This window comes from Eptesicus fuscus, chromosome 13 (assembly GCF_027574615.1).
Source record: "Eptesicus fuscus isolate TK198812 chromosome 13, DD_ASM_mEF_20220401, whole genome shotgun sequence".
Classification (NCBI taxonomy): Eukaryota; Metazoa; Chordata; class Mammalia; order Chiroptera; family Vespertilionidae; genus Eptesicus; species Eptesicus fuscus.
Genome location: NC_072485.1, coordinates 78,988,098 through 79,010,153, shown reverse-complemented (window position 1 = coordinate 79,010,153; position 22,056 = coordinate 78,988,098). Strand labels below are relative to the sequence as shown.

The 22,056-nt window shown below is 53.0% G+C and overlaps 1 protein-coding gene across 2 annotated transcripts in view; it reads left to right on the top strand.

Moving 5' to 3' along the window:
• The window catches only part of PACS1 (phosphofurin acidic cluster sorting protein 1), a 99,341-nt gene extending 83,253 nt beyond the window's left edge, over positions 1-16,088 (top strand). Inside the window, exons 11-24 of one of the 2 annotated variants that reach the window (XM_008146928.3) lie at positions 1,366-1,446; positions 2,727-2,842; positions 3,027-3,162; positions 4,321-4,425; positions 4,994-5,100; positions 6,174-6,328; positions 6,457-6,567; positions 7,916-8,018; positions 8,455-8,497; positions 10,343-10,382; positions 10,611-10,746; positions 12,906-13,132; positions 14,471-14,590; positions 14,714-16,088. In XM_008146928.3, the coding sequence (XP_008145150.1) occupies positions 1,366-1,446; positions 2,727-2,842; positions 3,027-3,162; positions 4,321-4,425; positions 4,994-5,100; positions 6,174-6,328; positions 6,457-6,567; positions 7,916-8,018; positions 8,455-8,497; positions 10,343-10,382; positions 10,611-10,746; positions 12,906-13,132; positions 14,471-14,590; positions 14,714-14,829 (1,596 nt within the window). In that variant the 3' untranslated portion in view covers positions 14,830-16,088. Of the gene's footprint in view, positions 1-1,365; positions 1,447-2,726; positions 2,843-3,026; positions 3,163-4,320; positions 4,426-4,993; positions 5,101-6,173; positions 6,329-6,456; positions 6,568-7,915; positions 8,019-8,454; positions 8,498-10,342; positions 10,383-10,610; positions 10,747-12,905; positions 13,133-14,470; positions 14,591-14,713 lie in introns of those variants that run through there. The other variant, XM_054724653.1, reaches the window with a different exon arrangement.
• The last annotated feature ends 5,968 nt before the right edge of the window (positions 16,089-22,056 follow it).

Here is a 22,056-nt window from a genome sequence, read left to right as displayed (position 1 = left end):
GGCTGTTACTGGGATCTAGGGGGCAGGGGCCGAGGGTGCTGCTAAACAGCCTGCAGCACACAGGACAGCCCAGCCTCAGGGAAGATCTGCCCCAAATGTGAGCAGTGCCCAGATGGAGAAACCTGGTTCAGAGTATGACTCAGGTGCCTTCTTCTTATTTTTTAATTCTCACCTGAGGATGTTTTTATTGATTTTTTTTAAGATAGGAAGGGAAAGAGAGAAACATTGATGTGAGAGACATCAATAGGTTTCCTCCCATACCCACCCCGACTGGGGATCAAACCCACAACGTAGGTATGTGCCCTGACTAAGGGTCGAACCCACAACCTTTTTGGTGTACAGGACGATGCTCCAACCAACTGAGCCTTCCAGCCAGGGCACAGGGGCCTACTTTTGTGATCCTTGTTCATTAGTTTGCCAAGTGACCCCTTGAGCCTATTAATCTGATATTTATCAATACTCAGAGGAAGGACTTCAAGTGATTAGGAAGAAGTAGGCTATCCTGGATCTTTTCTGACTTCCTGGTTCCCCACAAGAACCAGAGATTCACTGAGGCCAATACTTTTTTTCTGGAGTATTTAAGATCTTGCTCCCAGCACTGTCGTCAGTTTGCCTCAAATAACTCTTGTAACAGTTTTTTTTTTAAAATACCTTTTCTGTGTCTAAATCCCATAACTCTTAACTGCTCATGACGTTGACATTGGTACATGCACAACCAGAAGCAATATTAGCAAATGTGAAAATCCTGGCTGTTTATCTGTATTGGCAAAATAAGTTGTTAATATTTATGAGAAATGCTAAGAGTTGGGAACAAAGGGATAATTAGTGCACACCTAAAAGGCTTGCCATTGGTTGTCTTTGTTTGGTATAGTCTGTTTGAGGGTTTTCTAGATGTTTAACACCAAGCAAAAAGCATGTGGCTACTATGGATGTCTTCAGTCTCAAAATCAAGGACCTGAACTATAAGATCCTCCTTTCTTCTCAGCAACTTCTGACAAGCAGAAGGGGCCCCATGTGTTCCTCCTGGGTGAGGGGCTTTACTGAGTCCAGGGCAAGACTGTATGGACCCCACAGCAAAGCCCTCTAAACTTGGAGCTTCTCTTCCCTAATGACATCTCGTGAGAGTCAGAAACTATGGGTTCCATGTCTCACTGTGTTGATGATTTAGTGATTATAAAAATGACTGACCTCTGGCTTAGTTTTCACCAAAATAACCTCTTTATTAAGATGGTTATAAGATGAAAATCCCAAAGGGTGCATTAGATCTTTAGATTAAGTGAAATATTTAAGTTTCTAAGGTACCTAGAAAACAAGTTGGTGGTGATCATTTGGATTGGTGATGACTAATTAGTATAATTTTTACAGATGGAATTGGCTGCTCTAGAAAAAGTCAAATCTGCTTGGATTAAAAATCAAGATGACAGCTTGACTGAAACAGACACCCTGGTATGTATGGTTCAGCCTCCCATTTCAGCTGTTTAAAATAGTTTTTGTATCTTTAGAAACAAAGGCAAAAAGACCGTTAGGAACACCATGGGAATTTTACTTAAATTTGTGGACTTGTGAATATCCTGTGTTCTCTTCCTCCTGAAATCCTTACCCATGGAATGTAACCAGGAGACCAGGTTATTTCACCAATTATAGCTGAGCAAATGCTAATTTAGATAATTTCTCACTATCTGTCACCCTCACTTATTTCTGAGAGATGATGACCAGTATCTTCCCCTTAAAAAAAAATCTCTTCCTCCCATGTTGCTCTTACTATGTATGGCCAGGCAGCCACAACATTAAATCTCCAAGGAATTCTGGTCAACTCCTTGCTCTGAGAGATGCTAGAGCTGCGCAGGAGTGCAGACCAAGCCCTAATGAAATGGAATGAACTGGCTGGGGTACACGATTTATTTAAACATTGAATTCCACACACATATACTGAGCATCTGTGCTTAGCACTGAAGATGCAAATATGAGAACACGCCTCTGCCTTCAAAATGCAACCCTGCGGAGGAAAGCCAACCCATGCATACCCCATGTAGAGGCTGAAGGACAGAGTGACTCCGCCTGGGGGAGGACATCTGAGCTGGGCCTCGAAGGATAAGCTGCAGTTCATCCAGGGGGGCTGGAGGCTGGACCTGGTGGGAGGGAGCAGAGAACTTGACCGAATCCATCTGGGGGAGTGCTATGCATCAGCCTCACAGTGAGACCTGGTAGTTTAGTGGAGGCCAAGAAAGAATTGTTTTAGGCTATGCTTCCTTTTATAAATAAAACTGCATTCAAGATCCTGGTGTGTGAAACATTAGGCTTGATTCAAGATTAACTTAAAACTTACTATACAACATGCGCTTTGTATTCACCAGTAATCTGAATAACCTGGCTTTCACTCTTGTCCACTTTGGCCCTTACTGCACAGTGGTCTTTTAAAAATGAAATGTAATAATGTTACTTCCTGATTAAAACTCTCTCCTTCCCACCTAGAGAAGCTAGAACCTCAGTTCAGGTTTGTGTGTTGACAAATAGTTCGTAACTATAGGGGACAGACTGAATAGCAAGGCTGTCCAGCACAGTGGGTGCACTCAGTCCTACAGCCACAGTGTTCTCACCGGGTGAGGTGGGGGCATTAGAAAAAGAGGGAATGACTGACTCTCCTCATGGTGGTGATGGGCCCTGGCAGGACTCCCAGAGGCTCCTAGTGAGCAGTAAGCCTCGCTGCTTCCTTTCCTCCATGGCAGGAGATCACTGACCAGGACATGTTTGGAGATGGGAGTACAAGTCTGATTGTGCCAGAAAAAGTCAAAACTCCCATGAAGTCCAGCAAAACAGATCTCCAAGGCTCTGCCTCGCCCAGGTACTCATGAGGGGAAGAAACTCTGAAAACGGGGGGCCGGAGGGTGCAGAATAAAGGAGGCCAAACAGATGGTATGAGGCTGTGACCACACTTAGCAGAGGCTTGTGGCCCAGGGAAGAGTGGGCTGGCAATGGCTTGGGGTCAGAGGGGCTGTCTCACCTCCTCCTTGTCACATGTCTGGCAGCAAAGTGGAAGGGGGGCACACTCCCCGGCAGAAGAGGAGCACACCCCTGAAGGAGCGGCAGCTCTCCAAGCCCCTGAGTGAGAGGACCAACAGCTCCGACAGCGAGCGGTCCCCTGACCTGGGCCACAGCACGCAGGTACCCCCGAGCACCCCTGGACCATGGCTTGTTTTGTCGTCTTCCTGGGCAGTTAGCTGAGAGGAAAGGACTACTTTGAAATGTTCTAAATAAAAGTCTTGAAAACAGACCTAAATAGAGAAGTCTAGCACACTTGTTATTGCTACTAGTGTGGAATTGGCCTCCAGGCTGTTTGCAGGGAGCAGGGGATGGGGCAAGAAATGCCAGCATTGACCCAGCTGCCTTCAGCCCCAGGTGGCAGTCCCACCCCTTCTGGTTTGTTTGGCCTCCTCTGCCTCCATCAGACGTTAGTTTGTGCAGTGACTCAGGTTCTAGAAGATGGCAGCCATCAGAATCTCACTGGACATCACCAACCTGAACTCCGATGCCTGTAGTCCTGTGTGGGCCCTTACTCTGATTTCAAGCGGCCAAATCAACGGCAGTAAAGCATTTTGATTGAAAGGCCGAAGCGAAACTGGGAAGCACATAGGAGCTGGGCCTTGGGACCATGTTTCCCTTTGGAAGGCCAGTGGGACCAGGGGTTGGGAAGGACTTTCTCTAAACTGACACCTCACGCAGCTCCTGTTCTGGAGTTAACAGCAAGCCTGCTTATTTACCTATAAATATTGAAAGTTATGTCAGTGAGGCTTCCTGTGTTTGACGTTTTACCCAGCTGGAGGTGAGCCAGAGACCAGAATAGCCCAGCGCCTGGGGCGTCGTGTTGTCCTTCTGGTTAATCACTGGTCCTGAGATGCCGCGTTCCTGCGGCAGCAGGGCTCCCGCGCAGCGCTCATTGCCACTCATTAATTCTCTCCCCGGTGCCCTCATTTCGCTCCTGTTGCGCACCTGCTCCCCATCCCCCCTCCTCTCCTGGTCCTTCCACTGCCTGTCCTGCTCTGCCTGCCCCACTCCCGTTGTGGGATGCCTGCTGCGTCTCTCGCAGTCTGCCCTCCCGGTCAGGAGGCTGCTGTGGTCTGTGCCTGTGGATGCGAGTGTTCTCTGAGGACTCTGCTTATTCTTGGTCCTCCTTTCCATTTTGGTCTGGCCAGTGTGATACTGTGTCTCCTCCCTAAAGTCCTAGTGTCTCCAAATACCCTGCTCCGCGAATTCTCACTAGCCCACCCAGCGCCACTCTCAAGCTCCCTGGGGACTGCCTCACAGACACTTTTGTCCCTGCAGATTCCAAGAAAGGTGGTATATGACCAACTGAACCAGATCCTGGTGTCAGACGCAGCCCTCCCAGAAAACGTCATCCTTGTGAACACCACTGATTGGCAGGGCCAGGTACAGCACTGTAGACCACAGGGCTGGGGAGGGAAGGTTCTGGAGAGCAAGAGACACCCAGGGGCGTATTTGAGAGGCAGGGCTTGGAAGAATAGAAAAATAGCCCCCATACCTCAGGCCCCTCCTACCCTGAATCAAGCCCAGGCTCTGGGTTCTAGTCCTATTTCTGTCCTTTTCCAGCCTACGGGACCTTAAGTACTAACTTTCGGTACCTCAGCTTCCTCATCTGTAAAAAGGCAACAATATCACCTGTCCTACCTTCTTCCAGGGGGGTTGTGTGTGTCAGAGAGCATCTCGAAGGAAGGTACCTTGAGGAGTGCAAAGTGTTGTAAAATCCAGTGGTCGGCCATAGTCCGTGAAGGTGGTTCAGAAGGGGCAAAGCGGCACCCCCCCAACCCTGCCTGCTCCCACTCACCACTGCCCACCCAGTTAGACTCCAATGCCCAAATCCCTCTTGCTCCGTGGTCTGAAGGACAGAGGACAGGACCCTGCAGCTTGGCGCCCGTGGGGAAGCAGAGTCTCTGCCCTGTGGCCTTACCAGTGTCTCTGCCCCTTTCCTCCACCCCAGTATGTGGCGGAGCTGCTCCAGGACCAGCGGAAGCCTGTCGTGTGCACCTGCTCCACCGTGGAGGTCCAGGCTGTGCTGTCTGCCCTGCTCACCCGTATCCAGCGCTAGTAAGGGCATGGCTCCTCTCCTGCCTTTTGGCCTTCCTCTGACATCCTCCCACCCTGACTCCCAAGTGGTGACAGTACCTCCTGGCCTTGTCAGACCGAGAGTCCACTGCCAAGGTCAGGCAGTGGCAGGCGTGGTGTTCTGATGTCCCTACTGGTCCCAGAGGGAAAATGTCATTCTCCTGCCCTCCCTGTCTCCCATCCTGGATGCCTGCCACACTTGACCTGCCTCATCCTCTTAAACCCAGGATGAAGAAGCCAGGAAGAGAGAACCCAAGGTTTTACAAAGACCCTTTACTCCATCCCCCTAACTGTGCCGAGCTGCTTGGCATTCAGAGTCAGAGCTTTCCCTCCCAGGACCTCCCAGGGGCTCAGGGTCCCTGCTGAGGAAGGAGACTTCGGGTGTCTGACTTCTGGGGTCACACCCACTGCTGACCCTGGAGGCATTGCCGAGCTGCCTCAGCTAACTCCATCTTCCTTCTAGACCAGTGGTTCTCAACCTTTTTAATGCCGCGACCCTTTAATACAGTTCCTCAAGTTGTGGTGACCCCAACCATAAAATTATTTTCGTTGCCACTTCATAACTGTAATTTTGCTACTGTTATGAATCGTAATGTAAATATCTGTGTTTTCCGATTGTCTTAGGTGACCCTGCTAGCAGTTCTCAACCTGTGGGTCGCGACCCACAGGTTGAGAACCGCTGCTGTAGAGCCTAAAACCATCGGAAAACACAGATATTTACATTACGATTCATAACAGTAGCAAAATTACAGTTATGAAGTAGCAACGAAAATAATTTTATGGTTGGGGGTCCACAACATGAGGAACTATATTAAAGGGTCGCGGCATTAAAAAGGTTGAGAACCACTGTTCTAGACAGTGGCCCGTCCTCTCTGATCCTGGATGTCTCCCTAATTTCAAAAGCACTTATTGCCTCTATCTGTACTATTTTGTTTGTTGGTTTGTTTCTCCCCTGAGGGTTGTTGAGATCAGCCAAGTCTGAGCTTAGAGCCTTCCTCTGAGTAGGCTGCTGTGAACCTCCAGAAAGTGGTGGTGACTGTCCCCTTGCTCCCCAGCTGCAACTGCAACTCCTCCATGCCGCGGCCGGTGAAGGTGGCAGCACTGGGCAGCCAGACCTACCTGAGCTCCATCCTCCGGTTCTTCGTCAAGTCACTGGCCAACAAGACCTCCGATTGGCTTGGCTACATGCGCTTTCTCATCATTCCCCTTGGTAAAGAGGGCAGATCCCACTCATGAAGCAGGGTGGTGGGTTAAGTCGAGGGAGGGGCAATCAGGAGGGACCAAAGGCCATGCCAACATCCTGTCCCCTAACCAGCTCACCTTCTCTCCACCTACCAGGTTCTCACCCTGTGGCCAAATACTTGGGCTCAGTCGACAGTAGATATAGCAGCACCTTCCTTGATTCTGGCTGGAGAGACCTGTTCAGTCGCTCGGAGCCCCCAGTGTCAGGTAACGACCCGCTGTAAGGAATTGAGATGGAATGCCGCCTGGTTCAGAGAGGGCCGGTCTTGGCTGACGGAGGCCGGAGAGCATGGCTCTAACTCTCCCACTCGCTTCAGGTTTGTCTTTTCCATTACATTAAGAGGAGGCCCGTTAAGTGCAGCCCTTCCACCCTGGATGATTTTAGTCTCTGCCATTTGTTCTGCTCCTGTACATCTAAAAATAAGGAGGGCCATGGGGGTGCCAGGGGACGGGGGGAGCATGCTAGTTGTACAGATGAGATATAAGCAGAAAATAGCTCCTGAGCTGTCTGTTGATACATGAATAACACACCAGACATGTCATCCTGAAACACAGAGTAAGGTGGCAGGGATTGGAGCAAGCTGGAGCTCTTGGAGGCTGAGGTGGCAAATACTTCCTCAGACCTTGAAGGAAGTGATGGGCACAGATTAGTAGAGAAGAGGGGATCCTTTGGGTTATGAGGTTGGTCTGAGCAAAGATGGAGGCTGGAGCATGGTTAACCTGGGAAAGAGCAAGACAGGTTGGAAGAGAGAGGACAGTGCTTTGGTCTATTGTGCGTTAGAGTCAGAACCATTAGCCCTGGCCAGTTTGGCTCAGCAGATAGAGTGTCAGCCTGCGGACTGAAGCGTCCTGGGTTTGATTCTGGTCAAGGGCACATGTCTGGGTTGCAGGCTCAATCCTCAGTAGGGGACATGCAGGAGGCAGCCAATCAATGATTCTCTCATCATTGATGTTTCTACCTCTCTCTCCCTCTCTGAAATCAATCTACACTAATAAAAGAGAAAGATGCAAATTGACCATACCTTCATGATGACCACCAGCCAATCAGGAGTGAGTATGCAAATTAACCCAACAAAGGTGGTGGGTTAATTTGCATACATACACAGGCGCAGAGTGGCCGGAAGGCAGTGCCAGCAGACCTGAAGGCAGGCCCATTCTTGCATGAATCTACGTGCATCAGGCCTCTAGTTATCTAACTAGAGGCCTGGTGCACGGGTAGGGTCCCTAGGCCTGGCCAGCAATCAGAGCTGATCGGGGCCTTCCTTCATTCCGCACTGCCCCCTGGTGGTCAGCACATGTCATAGCGAGCAGTTGAACTCACTATCTCCCGGTCAAACTCCCAAGGGGACACTTTGCATATTAGCCTTTTATATATATAAATAATAATTTTTAAAAAACCATCAGGTTAAAAAAAAAAAACACATCAGGTTTTTGGAACCCTTTTTCTACCTCTACTCCCAGGTCTTCCCATGGGTCTCAGAAAGGGGGCTCTCTAAGCAGGTTGTCGGGTCTGCCTGCTAAAGTCCGTCTGTGTTATCTCCTGACTTTTCTGCAGAGCAACTGGACGTAGTGGGGCGGGTGATGCAGTACATCAACGGCGCGGGTGTGACACACCAGCTTCCTGTGGCTGAAGCCATGTTGACCTGCAGGCATAAGTTGTAAGTTTCACTTTGGGGCATTTCTTATAGGTGGGATAGGTTAGGTCAATCTTGAATCTTCCTTGCTTTTTCACATTTTTCTTCCTACCATTTCCCGGTGTAGAAACCCAAGAAAATGTGAGAGATAGAGAGAGACAGTGTTTTTGCTGCCTCCCATTCAGGCCCGTCCTCCCTTGCCCTGGCCTCCGCACCCATCTGGGCGTCCTCAGTACAGAGAAGCCCATCCCAGGGACTGACACTCGGAAGTGGGAGCAGGGGCTCTAGTGTGCAGAATCGGGCCTTTTGCCTCCATTTTGTGGCTCCTTGTGCCTCCTGGAACCTGATGGGAAGATGTCATGTAGTCGTGTCTGGATCCCTGAAAGCTGCCATAAAACAGGAAAAGCTCTCCACGCAGTCTCACCCACTAACTGTGGAGCTCTCTTGTCTCTCCCAACAGCCCTGATGAAGACTCGTATCAGAAGTTTATCCCCTTCATTGGCGTGAGTACTGACTGTCTCTCCTCTCTGCCCCACCCATTCCCCCCGCCTGCCTGTCCTCCCCACATGCACGCATGCGCACGCACACACACACACAGAAGACTCATCTAGACAGTGGTTCTCATTCGGGGGCGATTCTCCCCCAGACATCTGGCAATGTCTGAGACATTTTGGGTTCTCACAGACATTTTGGGTAGAGACCAGGATGCTGTTGACATCCCACAGTGCACAGGACAGCCCCATAGCAAGGAATGAGAGATGATATTCTGAAGAGCAGTCTGAGAAATAGGTTGTTTCCATCTTTCGGGTCAGATAGACCTCTGAGAATAAGGGTTTCTTCTGTCCCCTCCTGTGTAGTCAAGGGAGAATCTCTATACTAGTGGGTTTTGAAAACACACGGAACACCTCATGAACTTCTTTGGTGTCAGTGGTACTGATCTTTGGTTCATTTGGTGTGGCTGGGCCACAAGACAGAGACTTACCAAGAGAGGGAGCCCTGAGGGGACAGAGCTGACCTGCGGGGCCAGGCCGTACCACAGAAGCATGGCTGAAACTCAGGTTTCCATGTACGGGATGTTCACGTTCCCCTTCCGGGTCAGCTTGGGTCTTTTTGCATAGTCTCCCTGTGGACTCTCCTAGCTTCTGGGCCAAGGGGCAGGTGAGGGCCAGCTCCCACTGTCCCTCTTTTCTGCTCGGCCCACATTCTCAGTGTCTTGTGTGGTCTTGGGAGATGCCTGAGCCTGGGCATATTCACTGGCCCTTTCTCACCTTGCACAGCCTCCCGCCTGGCTCGTCCAGTCAGTCCCCATTTGCCACTGGAGCTGCTCCAATAGTTGTGTCGGAGGCCCCAGACCGTGGCCTGTAGCCTGGGTGGCGGTCTGACTCACATCATCATGGAGCTGTGGGTCGCTGCCCACTCTGGCCTCACAGCCAAGAGAGAGAGAGAAAAAAAATCTAAAATTCAAACAAACAAAGGAGGTGACAGCATCTTTCAATGCCAGGGAAGCAAAAGGAGTCATATCCAGGAAGCTCTGAGTATCGATGTGTTACTTACTGGTGTCTAAATGCATAGGCAATTCTAAGAATAGCAGCCATTGTGTTCTAAGCAGCCAGCCTCAAGGGGACCATCTGGGCATGATCTCCACTTCACGCCAGTCCTCAGGGTCCACCTTCTGTGGCCTCCCAGCTCTGCTGAGCCTCTGCCAGGTGCTAGGCCCCCTACCTGCCAGTACACAGGACAGTGTCCCTGGATTTCACAGCTGTGACAAATGGTCTGTCTCTAGCTGTGCCCTTTTCTGGCCACTAGAGGGCGCCCTCTAACCTTCCCAGAATTCACTATGCGCCATCTAAAATTATTTGGGAAGCTGGAGTGGACCCCACTGCCTCCAGGGGGTTGAAGCTGGGACCCCTCCTCACTAGTATTCCTCCAGATTCCAGGAAGTCTGGAAAGGAGGAAGCAGGTGTCAGCATGACTGTGTCTTCCTTGGCTTGCTGCAACAGGCAGCGCAGAGAACTCCTCCCCTGCCACACTGTCTCCCCGCTTTCTCAGGGTGGCTCTTCATGTCTCTCTCTGATTTGAGAAGATGGCCTCCTACTCTTGTGATCTTTCTTAGACGAAAGGAGATCAGGGCATGGACATGGTTCCTGCTGGCCCTTATCCCTAGTGAAGAGCCGTGAGGTCTCCTGGGGCCCCAGTTCGTTTTTTGCAACTGGTATTTTCACGTCTCTTAAAGCTCTGGATTTGCAAAGATTTTAAAAGCCCACAATCAAATAATGTATAGTAATGTCTGTTGTTCCCAACCATCTGCTTCCAGTTGGGTGCAGCTTCGGTGTTTCCTTTTCTCCCAGGTGGTGAAGGTGGGGCTGGTGGAAGACTCTCCTGCTACAGGTGAGCTGGGACCCCTTTGCTTCTATGGAGTGAGGCCAGCAGGCCAGAGGTGAAGACTTTGGGTGTCAGAGTTTGAGCAGGAGCGCTGGTACCCGCACTCCCCAGTAAAGCGGTGGCAGGGGATGGAGGGCAGGTACCTAAGGCCCAAAGGAGAGCAGGCTGCCACTGAGACAGAGGGCTACCTCGACAACTGCCACTAACTGGCCAACTGTGTGTGTCACCTGACAGGCGATGGGGACGACGCACCTGTGGTCAGCCTTACTGTGCCCTCCACATCCCCGCCCTCCAGCTCAGGCCTGAGTCGAGATGCCACGGCCACCCCTCCTTCCTCCCCGTCCATGAGCAGTGCCCTCGCCGTTGTGGGGTAAGGCTCTCACCTGTACCTGTCTTTCCTGCCGTGTCCCTCCCTCAGGGTCCACGGCTTCCCTACTCCTGCGGCATCATGGCACAGTGGCAGCACACTGAGTGTAGAGGGTAGTATGGTAGTGAGCACACTAATTAGAATTCAGAGACTTAGGTCACTGGCTGGGCAACTCATCACACAGCTCTGTCTGTCTCGAAGTTGCAGGGTTGACTGAGGGGCCCTTTGTAGCCTGTAAAGCGCTGAGCGCACGTCTTGTCTTGATTCTGCCCAACATGGTAGGAGGACTGAGCATGAAGGTCGGACCACCTGGGTTTGAGCTGCGGTTCTGTGTTATAGTCAGTGACACTTACAGCACAGTAAGGGAGACTTTATTCAAAGTGGGACTGTCTTGATAGGTATAGGAATCACTATGATGGGGAGAGAGATGGGGCTCATCTCAAATACAGCATAAACAAGTGAGGATTTGTAGCCAAGGAGCGGTGTGGGGTCTGTGGGCGGAAAATTACTGAGAGGAAGCATCGGGTGGGAGATTCGGGCTAAACTGACCTCATAGGACTCGTGATGAAGACAGGTCAAGGCATCGGACGTCTCCTGGGGCGGGGGGGCGGAACCTGATCAGAGAGGATGGTGGAGGTTCTTGCTAGGTGACTTAGCAAAGGTTTTTGCCAAAACTGGGTTTTATAAGGAAGTGCACAGGTGTATCCAGAGAAGATTCGGGAGCCTGACTGAAGTTGGGTCAAGCAAAGAATCTTTGTGCCTTGGACAAGTTGCGAAGCTTCATTTCCGACCTGTGAGAGCAGTGAAGTAATCAGGTCACAGTGTGTGAGGCGTGTGTGCCTGGCACAGGGGAGGTGCTGCTTCCTTTCATGTTTACAGTCTGTCCGTCAGCGCAATGGAGCTGTCGCCATGGCCGTGACTGAGACAGGAGGTCCCCTGTCCTGGAGCTCAGGCTCCTGGGCCCCAGCAAGGTCGAAGCAACACAGAAATTCAAACTGCATAGATTGCAGGGGGTGCTGTGGGAATGGGGGGGGGGGGGGCGGGGTAGAAAGGAGAAGGAATTTCTTTAGGATCCAAAGTTTAGAGCCCATGGTCAGGGAGGCCTCTGTAGGCAGCTGTCCCACTGAGCCTCGGGGCAGAGGAGCAGGCGCTCTGTTAAGGGGAGCAAGGGGACAGGCTCTGAGGTGGGAGGAGCTGGCCTGGGTCAGGAACAGTAGGTGCTCCGGCTGCTCCTCCCTCGTTTCCCTTCCTTCAGCCTCTGCCTCTTTCTCTTCCCTCTGACGATGGTCCTTGTAGCCACAGGGAGGGGAGGCCTGGCCAGTGGCTTTTCCCAAACCACCAGTGACAGTGGGCTCCTGAGGAGTCCGAAGTGCTCTTAGACGGCGAGAAACCTGCCTAGCACTGTTCTCCCACCCTCTCCCCCTTTTCCTTTCCCTTCATGAAGGGCCAGAGCAGGCAAAGGAAAAGATCCCACATGTGGTCCCAGTGGCCCGGGTTCCAGGCTTCCTTGGGGGGCTGGGATTAGCCCCCCACCCCACCCCCGACATCCTTTCCCTGCCAGTTTAAGCTTATACTTCCGAGCACGCTGAAACCAGGCAGAAAGAAATGTCAGATGACTTTGTAGCCTATGTTCCTATTGTGTCTGACGCCTCCTTTCAAGAAAACATCAGCTCTTTTTCTCCTTGGAGCTAAAATTATCCCTGTGCCAGAAGTGCCGGGAGCAAGAGAGCTGCAGGTCAGCCCCATCCGCTGCCCGGGGCTCTACAGCCGTGCTGCCGCCTCTGCCCCACCTGACCTCCGACCTCTGGCCGGTTTTGCTTGGTGTGTGTGCATGTGCAGGTGTGTGGGTGCCTGTGCACACGTGTGTATGCACACACCTTTTTCCCTCATAAAGCATCTTCTGTTTCCCTCATCCCTCATTGCTTCCCTCCCAGTGATCCCAGTCTTCGCCCTGTCCTGGCTTTTTCCTCCGATCAGCCCCTCACTCCCTCATGAGCCACTTCTGTGAGACTAGAGAGACCCTGGAGCCACTTGGTCAGCCACCTCTCACCCCTCCCACAGCCTGGCAGTCCCTACTCAGCCCCCCGCCCACCCCCCCACCCTGGCCATGTAGCTGGGAATTGAGGGCAGAACCTACTCTCCATTATTGTTCCCTTCTTCAGGAGCCCCAGCAGTCCATATGGGGACGTGATTGGCCTCCAGGTGGACTACTGGCTCGGCCACCCTGGGGAGCGGAGGAGGGAAGGTGACAAGAGAGATGCCAGCTCCAAGAACACCCTCAAGAGTGTCTTCCGCTCAGTGCAGGTTTCCCGCCTGCCCCATGGTGGGGAGGCCCAGCTCTCCGGCACCATGGCAATGACCGTGGTCACCAAAGAGAAGAACAAGAAAGGCAAGTGACATCTGAGGCCAGGGACGATCAGGGCCACCAGACCCGTCTCCTCTCTCAGAGTCTGGGCCAGAATCTGCTTCTGAGAGACCTTGGATGAAGGTGAAGCTGTGCAAGTATCATGTGGTCCCCAGGGGTCCTGCCTCACCTTGTGGGACAAGACCATTCCTCTCTAACAAAGGAATGGTCCCCAGTGAGTCACTGGTCCCTGTCTACTGAGCATCCACACCTCCGGGACCAAGGCAGTTAGTGCTGCCTTAAGGAAGGGAGCCTTTCGGCCTCTGCCCTCAGGGATAGACTGGGTGACAGAGGAGGACACCTCCATGCCACAGCCCCAGATCACATGGCCCCTTGGAGCAGCGCATTCACCCCACCCTGGAGGCCACTCAAGCCCTGGCCAAGTGGCCCAGTTGGTTGGAACGTCATCCCATATACCAAAGGATTGCGGGTTCGATCCCTGGGTTCTCTCTCACATTGATGTTTCTTCCTCTCTCTCTCTCTCTTCCTCCCCACCCCCATCTCTCTAAAATCAATAAAAACATGTCCGGGCGGGGGGGACTTAAGGAGATACAGCCCATTCCAGATAAGAGGGGTGGCTTAAGGCACCAGAAGAGTTGGAGTGGCCCTGGGTCCTGCGCTCTGGGAGACTGAGGCAGGAATCCACACAACCAGGCCTGCACTTACTGCTGTCAGTTTTGGTTGTCAACCCGCAGATCTGGCTGTGTACCTGCGCTGTGTGCCCAGGTGACTGTGTGCCCAGGTGACTCTAGGGCCCTCCTAGCACCCCACCTCCCCAGCTGTCAGGACGGAGGCTTCCTTCATCTGCTGGACCCTCCCTCCAGCACCCAAAGCAGCTGGGCCTGTTCAGACCTCTGTTCCGCAGAGATCCCTGAGGGGGTGGTGGGGGCTGTGCCAAAACCTGCATCTGCACCCCCAAGACTGGCCTGGCGGGGGGCTGTCGGCCCAGCAGTGCCCTCCGGTTCTTGCCTCTCCCCAAACAAGAGTGGAACAAGGCCCGCATCCCAGGCAGAGCTGGTACAAAGCCCAGCCCTGCACAGCCTGTAAGCTCCCCCCAGGCTGCCTAGGCCTTGGAGCTGGAAGGGACTTCAGAGGCCATCTGGGCCCAGTTCCTCTTACACAGGAAGATGTTAAGGCCTGGGGTGTGGGAGAGGCCCGTGCTGGGATAGGGCAGGAACTCCAAGATCCTGGGAACCTGGGACGAAGGATTGGCTTTCTGCACACCACTTCCCCTTGCCACAGGAGAAGGGGAAGTAGTGGGGGAGGAGAGGATTGGCTGCTTTACCAGGGGCTGTGACAGATGGGTTCCTGCTTGCCTTCCAGTTCCCACCATCTTCCTGAGCAAGAAACCTCGAGAAAAGGAGGTAGACTCTAAGAGCCAGGTCATCGAAGGCATCAGCCGCCTCATTTGCTCTGCCAAGCAGCAGCAGACCATGCTGAGAGGTGGGTGCAGCCGGGACAGGGGGACAAGGGACTGTGGGGCCGGGAGGTGCTGCCCCCTCCAGGGACCCTGGGAAGATGGCCTTAGCGGTCCTGGTCACACCTCCCTTCCTCTGTCACCCCCAGTGTCCATTGACGGAGTCGAGTGGAGCGACATCAAGTTCTTCCAACTGGCGGCCCAGTGGCCCACTCATGTCAAGCACTTTCCAGTGGGACTGTTCAGTGGCAGCAAGACCACCTGAGGGCACTGTTTCCTGGCCACTCCCTCCTGGCACTGCCACCCACCTCACTGCCTGCGGGCAGGGGGGCCAGCAGGCCCAGGTCCAGCACCCCCTCCTGGCCCGGGGGCCTGCATCTCCCTTGCCTAGTCCTGAAGGACACTACCACTGGAGATGCTGCCCCATCCCACGGCTCAGGCTCCTCCTGGGCAGAGCCCTCCCTCCTTTTCCACCCCTCCCTCCCTCCCGCTGGTCCGAGGCATGTTGATTTTGCTTTCTGGTGCCAGTCCCTGGAATTGAGTCCTCCTGGCCTGCCTTCGCCTGACTTCCAACCTCTTTTCCCCAGTGGCACTGGTCCCCTTCCTGGAAATAGGCTACCTGGAATCCTGAGCAGGGAGTCCAGCCCTGCTGTTTCCTACAGCCCAGCTCTCAGTTGCTGCTCAGCCTGAGCCGCCGGGATCCCTCCCCTCCAGTCATGGGCAGCTCCCACCGCTCCCTCGCCCCCAGGACAGCATTTCTGTGGCGATGCTGTGTATTTCTACGACGGAGAGGCCTTCCTGGTCTCCCCACACACATTGCCTCACCACCCCCAAGTCCCCTGCAGATGTGGCCTGTGTCCTGAGCATTTCTTTGGTTCTCTGCACGGCCAGTCTCGGTAGTGCATGTGATGCACCTGGGCACTGGTCCCTGCCCCGTGGCTCCCCTTGTTGATGACTCTCCCTCTGCCTCCCACCCCTTCACCCAGCACAGCTCTGCCTCTTCCTGAAACGCTGGACTCTGCAGAGCTGGGAGACAGACCCCCACAATGTACTGTCTGTGGCCCCCAGCCCCTTCACCCCCCTGTTCCCACCCATGTCCATTTGTCTCCCTTTCCCTGGTCTGTACTTCCCTGCCTCACTCCTGTGCCTCCCAGCCCGGGGTCCCTTCAGCAGGCTCCATTCCTTCCCTCACCCGGGGACTCAGGGATTGAGCCCCTCAGCCTCGACCATCAGCCCTCTTCAAAGAGGCTGAGGCACACTGAGTCCCTCCGTCCCCCACCAGCACCTCCAGAACTTTACTTTTGTCCTCACCCCTTCCAGAAGTTTGCACATAACTTCATTTTGAAAACTGTCTTTCTCATTCTCCATACCTCCCACAGACTCCTCCAGCCCTTACCCACGGCTCAGCCCCGCTATCCAGAGCATCTCCTGGGCTGTGCCACTGTCCTGCCCCAAGAGGGTGTAGTGGGAGGGACTGAGTGGATGCTGGCTTTTTCATTCAATAAATTGATTTCTTATCAACTAGCAAGCCTTGGGCTTCTTTGCCTCTCGCTGTGACATAGAGTCTGTCCAACCCCACCCCTCTGCACAGTGCAGCCAACTTTGCTCAAAATCAACCAGGAACTGGCTTGGGAAAGAAGCAAATCCCATGTTCTTCATTGTAAAACAGGCAGGAAGGTGTCTTGCCAGTAGGGGGCGAGCAGAGGTCAGAAACAAATAACGCCATTCCCACCGAAGTCCGCTTTTTCCCTGGGATTCAGCATCCCCAAACCCACCTCGCAAGACAGTGACATGTTGCGGGTTCTCTTCTGATTGAAGATTAGAACTTGGCTTCTTCCCCTACTAGGCTGACTCCTAGTTTCTGGAAGTTGGTGAAGTCTGAGGTCAAAGGGCTCTGCCTCTGCAGGTGGAGGGGTGGGGCTGGGGTCTCATCACTGAGGCCTTCCTGCCGCCCTTAACCTTAGCCATGGCAAACAGCCCCAGCCCCTGCTCCCAGGACAGGCCTGCACGCCAAGCCTCCTCTTGTGAACAAGTGTCCAGAAGGGGGGCTTGGCATCCACACCCTGCAGGACAACCACAGAGGGGTGGACGGCCAAGTGGGGCAGGTGGTCACTGGCTCCCCAAGCTCCTGTGGCCGGATGACCTAACGGGTTTGGCCCTGTGCAAACTCAGCCTAGAAAATGCAACTAGTCCTGCCTCCCCGGGGGGACAATCAAGTGAGATCTACGAAAGTGTCCCAGAATGCAACCTGCACATTAGTTGCCAAACAAGGTGTACACCCTGGTCGGTGAGAGGGACACCTCAGATGTGTCTGAGATGACGAGAGAACATGAGTGTTCCTCGGGCAGCGTGAACGGGCCCACCGGAGGCCTTCCTGGGAGCAGGCAGCGGAGGGCATGGGCAGGGCAGAGGCGGTGGGGACCTGGGAGCCCTGTGGGAGTCCCAAGCTGGAGGGGTGTGGGGCAGGCGGACTGGGGTCCCAGCTCCTCACCCTCTCAGGTTCCAGGGCAGAACTGAGAAGAGGGTGATGGGGAGATGAGAGGAAGGAGGAGGCATGAACTTCTGCAGCCCACCTGCATCTACTCCAGGGCCTCCGCCTCCGCCTGTGACCATCAACCTCTCCTGCTCCCACCCACGGTCCCTCCCACCTCCAGGGTTCACTCGTGCCAGCCCTTCCCATTCTCTGTGGCTCTTTCACGAACACATGATTTTTTTTTTCTTTTTTCTTATAAAAACAAGTATTTATTTCTTACAGTTCTGAAGGCTGGAAGTCTGAGATCAGGATGCCAGCAGGCTGGGTTCTGGTGACAGCTCTCTCCGGTCACAGAAGACTGTTTTCTGTGTCCTTACACGGCAGCAACCACTTCCCTGATTCTTCTTTTTTTTTTTTAGTCTTTACCTGAGGATATGTTTTTATTGATGTTATTTTATTTTTTATTTATTGATTCTAGGAAACTCAGCCTGGAGAGAAACATGGGTTTGTTGTTCCACTTATTTATGCATCCATTAGGTTGCTTCTAGTATGTGCCCTGATCAGGGATTAAACCCACACCCTCGGCGCATTGAGACGATGTTCTAACCAACTGAGCTACCTGGCTAGGGCTTGTTTTCATTGATTTTAGAGAGAGAGGAAGGGAGAGGAAGAGAGAGAAACATCGATGTGAGAGAGAAACATTGATCAGTTGCCTCCCGTATGCACCCCGACTGGGGATCGAACCCACAATCTGGGTATGTACCCGGACTGGGAACCAAACTCAAAACCTTCTTGGTGTACGCTCCAACTGAGCCACACTAGCCAGGGCTACATCCCTGATTCTTGATAGCCTTCAGCTTGTCACACCATGTCTGCTCCCCTTAGAGTGTTTCGCCCTCCCTTTCTCCACACTCACACACACTCCTTCAGGCTGTTTTCTAAAAGTCCCCTTACCAAGGTCACTGATGGCCTGGGCTGCCAAATCTAAGGGTCTGTTTTCTTGTGCGGCCCATCAGTGGCATTCCATGTGCACACTACCTGCTAGAATCACTCTCTCCTTGGCCCACGGCCAGCACTGCTCCCCTCCCACCTGACCAGCTGCTCTCTCTTGGCCTCCCTTAGCAGGGTGCTCTGTCCAGTGGCCTCGAAACACTGGACAGCTCGGGGCTCTCGCCTCTGGCCTCTCCCAGCCCTGCGGTGTGAAATGCTCCCTGTGCACAGACTTCTCCCTCCATTCTTCAGTTGCCGAAGCCAGAAACTTTGAAATCATCCTTGACTCCTCTTTTTCTCATACCCAACATCCAGTGCACAAGCAATCCTATAGGCTTTCCCTTCAAGGCAGATCCAGAATCCAGCAGGGCCTCACTGCTTTCACTGCGGCTATTTCCTCTTGTCTGGAAACTGCAAAGGCTCCGCATTATCTTGGCTTCTAGCTGCTCTTCCAGTAGTCTGTTCTACACACAAGAGCCTTTTAAAATGTTCATCAGCCCTGGCTGGTATGGCTCAGTGGTATGGCTCGGTGGTAGAGTGTCAGCAACGCGCACGGGTTCAGTTCCTGGCCAGGGGCACATCCCTGGGTTGCACGTTTCATCCTTCTGCCAATGCTGACATTTCAGTAATCGGATCCCTCTCCCCTGCACACGGGCCTTTACATGCTCTCACTGCCCCCCACCCCCTTTGCCTACTCATCACCTCCTCAGAAAGGCTTTCCCGACCACCCAGCCCAACGCTGTCACCTGCCATAAGTCTTTGTAGCACCTTAGAATGAGGGCTCCAGGCGGGGAGGGACTGGGCACCCATCACTCTGGACCTGGCAAACACTCAGCTGGCTAAGGGAGTGAGTCGGCGTTCTGTCACTTGTCCTAGGCACACAGACTGGTGGAGAGGGAGCCAGGTTTCTAACCCGGCTCATCAGATCCCAGACCACCTCTCAAGACTTGACTCAGACCCCAACTTCCCACCCATCCCTGTGTCGTATGTGTATGAAGTCCTACTGTGGGCCAGCTCCTGTCCTGGGTGTGATGGTACCAGGATGCACACAGGGTTGGGTCCTTACCTTTATGAGAGCTCTGAGGCTAGCAGGGGAGTCAGACAAACAGACAGTTGCCACACAGCACAGCAGGTTGCACGGCAGCCCCCGGGGGCGGAGGGGGGCGTCTAATGCAGCTTGGGGAGGGGTGTCCGAGAAGATGTCTCAAGGGAAATGACACCTGAGCAAAAGATGCCCAACACGATGGGTGTTCTGGGTACAAAAATAGCAACAACCAGAGATAAGAGAGTCCGGCCCATTGTGAGACCCACGGTGGTTAGTGTGGCTGAAAAGCAATGGGGAGAGGAGAGGGCAGAGGGCCAGGAAGCAGCCAGGGCACTGAGGAGCCTGTAGCTGTGATCATTACTGCTCTGTGCACAGCATAGACTGCGCTTTATCCTGCGACCAGGGTGGGGCCAAGAAAGGGCTTTAGGCAGAAAGGTAAGGCGATGGACTTGAGAAAGATCACCTGCTACAACAGTGGGAGGAAATGAGACTGGAGACCAGAAGAGTTGGAAGGGAGTTACAGCAATTCAGAAAAGATGTGGCCAAGACATAGGCTAAGGCAGGGTAGAAGAGGTGGGAAAATGGAGACTTGAGCCTTATTGAAGAGGTGGAATCAGCAGGCTGGTTAAGAAATAGAGTCAAAGGAGAAAGAGTCAAGGATGGGGGACTGACCATCTGCCATGGGCAAATGGGCAGATGGTGGGACATCCTGGGAGGTGAGAGGTGTGGGGTGAGGTGAGGTGCTATTTGTAGGTGGGCATCCAACTGGAGTTGAATATATGGGTCTGGATGGAGCTCAGGGGAGTGATCTGGGCTGGATGGAGAGCTGGGCTTCCTTGGCATGTGGGAGAGCTGGCCTTGGGCAGAGGTGAGATCGCCCCCCGCCAGGCTGAGCTCCCTCCATCCTGACCATGTAGGGCACCTACAGCCAGCACCAACCTCTTAGCACTTGTTATATCCAGACTTGCTTTCTCTTTGCAGCCCTGTTGCTCGCTTTCATTCTGAGTGTGTTTTCTCTCCCACACCACCATACGCAGACATTGCCTTCCATTTCTTATTTTTTCTCCATTTCATATTTTGTCCATTCACTAGCACCGGATCTGTTCAGTAGTGAGCTTGAACAGATGGTGATAATAAATAACTACTAGGAATAGTGTCTGTTAGGTACAAAGCATAATATTAACATCTGAACTCTGCTACTTATTCCATCTTTTTTTAATTTTATTTTTTAAAATATATTTCTATTGACTTCAGAGAGGAAGGGAGAGGGAGAGACAGAAACATCAATGATGACAGAATCATCGATCAGCTGCCTCCTGCACGCCCCACACTGGGAATCGAACCTGCAACTTGGGCATGTGCCCCGACTGGGAATTGAACTATTACTTCCTGGTCCGGGTTGATGCTCAACCACTGAGCCACTGTTCTCTTGAGGACCCAACAAGGTAGATAGGTATTAGGAACCTCATTCTGCAGATGAGGAAACAGATGAAGTAATAAATGGGTAAATCTGCACAGCTGGCAAGTGGAGAAACGTGGCTTTGTACTTAGCTCATCTGACCCCACTGAGCAGGCGGGACCCTTTTAGTCCGGCTGGGAGGCGCGGGAGGAGAGGTGCAGCTTTGCCATGTGGCTGCCAGGACAGGAGCCAGGAGCCTCTCGGGGGAGCTCTGAGCAGACTCGATTCTTGGCTCAATAGCAGAAAAAAACAGACAACCAGAGGTGTTCACAATGGCACAGGCCCCTCAGGAAGCGGTGAGATGTGGGGACACATGACCTTTAAGGAGACTCCAATCTTGAGCATTTATGAGTGACCTCCCGGATGTTTCAGGGTGGGGATGATATGCTTGATAGAAGTGCACCCCAGCCACTTCAAAAAAAGGAGTGGCCTGGCCAGTTTGGCTCAGCGGTTAGAGCGTCAGCTCGTGGACTGAAGGGTCTAGGGTTCGATTCCCATCAAGGGGACATACCTCAGTTGCAGGTTCGTCCCAGCCCGTCAGGGCATGTGCAGGAGGCAACCAATTGATGTATCTCTCTCACATCAATGTTTCTCTCTCTCCTCCTCCTCCTCTCTCTAAAAAATCAATAGGAAAAAAATATCCTCGGGTGAGGATTTAAAAAAAAAAAGGCATGAAGCTAGCCAAGGGGAAAAGAATCACTTAAGAAAGCAGACTTCAGTGAAGTGCTTCTGAGAATCTAAGGCTTCCCCTTGGGAAGCAGAGGGAGGGATTTTGGGAGGAAACAATATTAAAAGCAGCAAGAACAACTTCCCCAGGCTTGGGACCAGTGGGGTAAGCCGATGAGCTCTGTGGAAAATGGCACAAGGAGCTGAATCACCACTGCGTATAGGCTCCTTCCTTTCCTCTCCCTAACTGAGCACCCATCAGCAGCCTGGCATGGGACCAGCCTCTGGGGGGCGGGGGAGAGGCAGGAAGGGGTGTGCAGAACAGAGCGGATGAAGTAACAGTCCCTTCCTGTGGGAGATTCACAGTATAATCCTCAGAGACAAGATAAAAAGCCGAGGGTTGAAAAGGTTTGGACGCATGCAAGGTCAAGCACTGAAAACCAGATAAGAGGCTGAGAACCGGCAGGGCTGGCCCAGCCCTCCCTCCACCCGGCAGGCAGGGAGGAGCAGGGCCAGTGCCCAGAGAGAATCTCAGAGAAACCACAAAGCCTGCAGGGAATTAGCGGGAGGGCCCGAACAAGAACCCAGCAAGAGTCATTTCCAGCCCTATCTGGTTTGGCTCAGTGGATAGAGGGTTGGCCTTCGGACTGAAGGGTCCCGGGTTCGATCCTAGTCAAGGGCACATGCCCGGGTTGCGGGTTCCAATCAGTGATTCTCTCTCATCATTGATGTTCCTGTCTCTCTCTCCCTCTCCCTTCCTCTCTAACCTCAATAAAAATATATATTAAAAATAAAAGAAAAAGAGGGACCATCCTTCTGTGATCTGTGCAGTTCACTCCCTGCTGGATCCCTGGGCCCT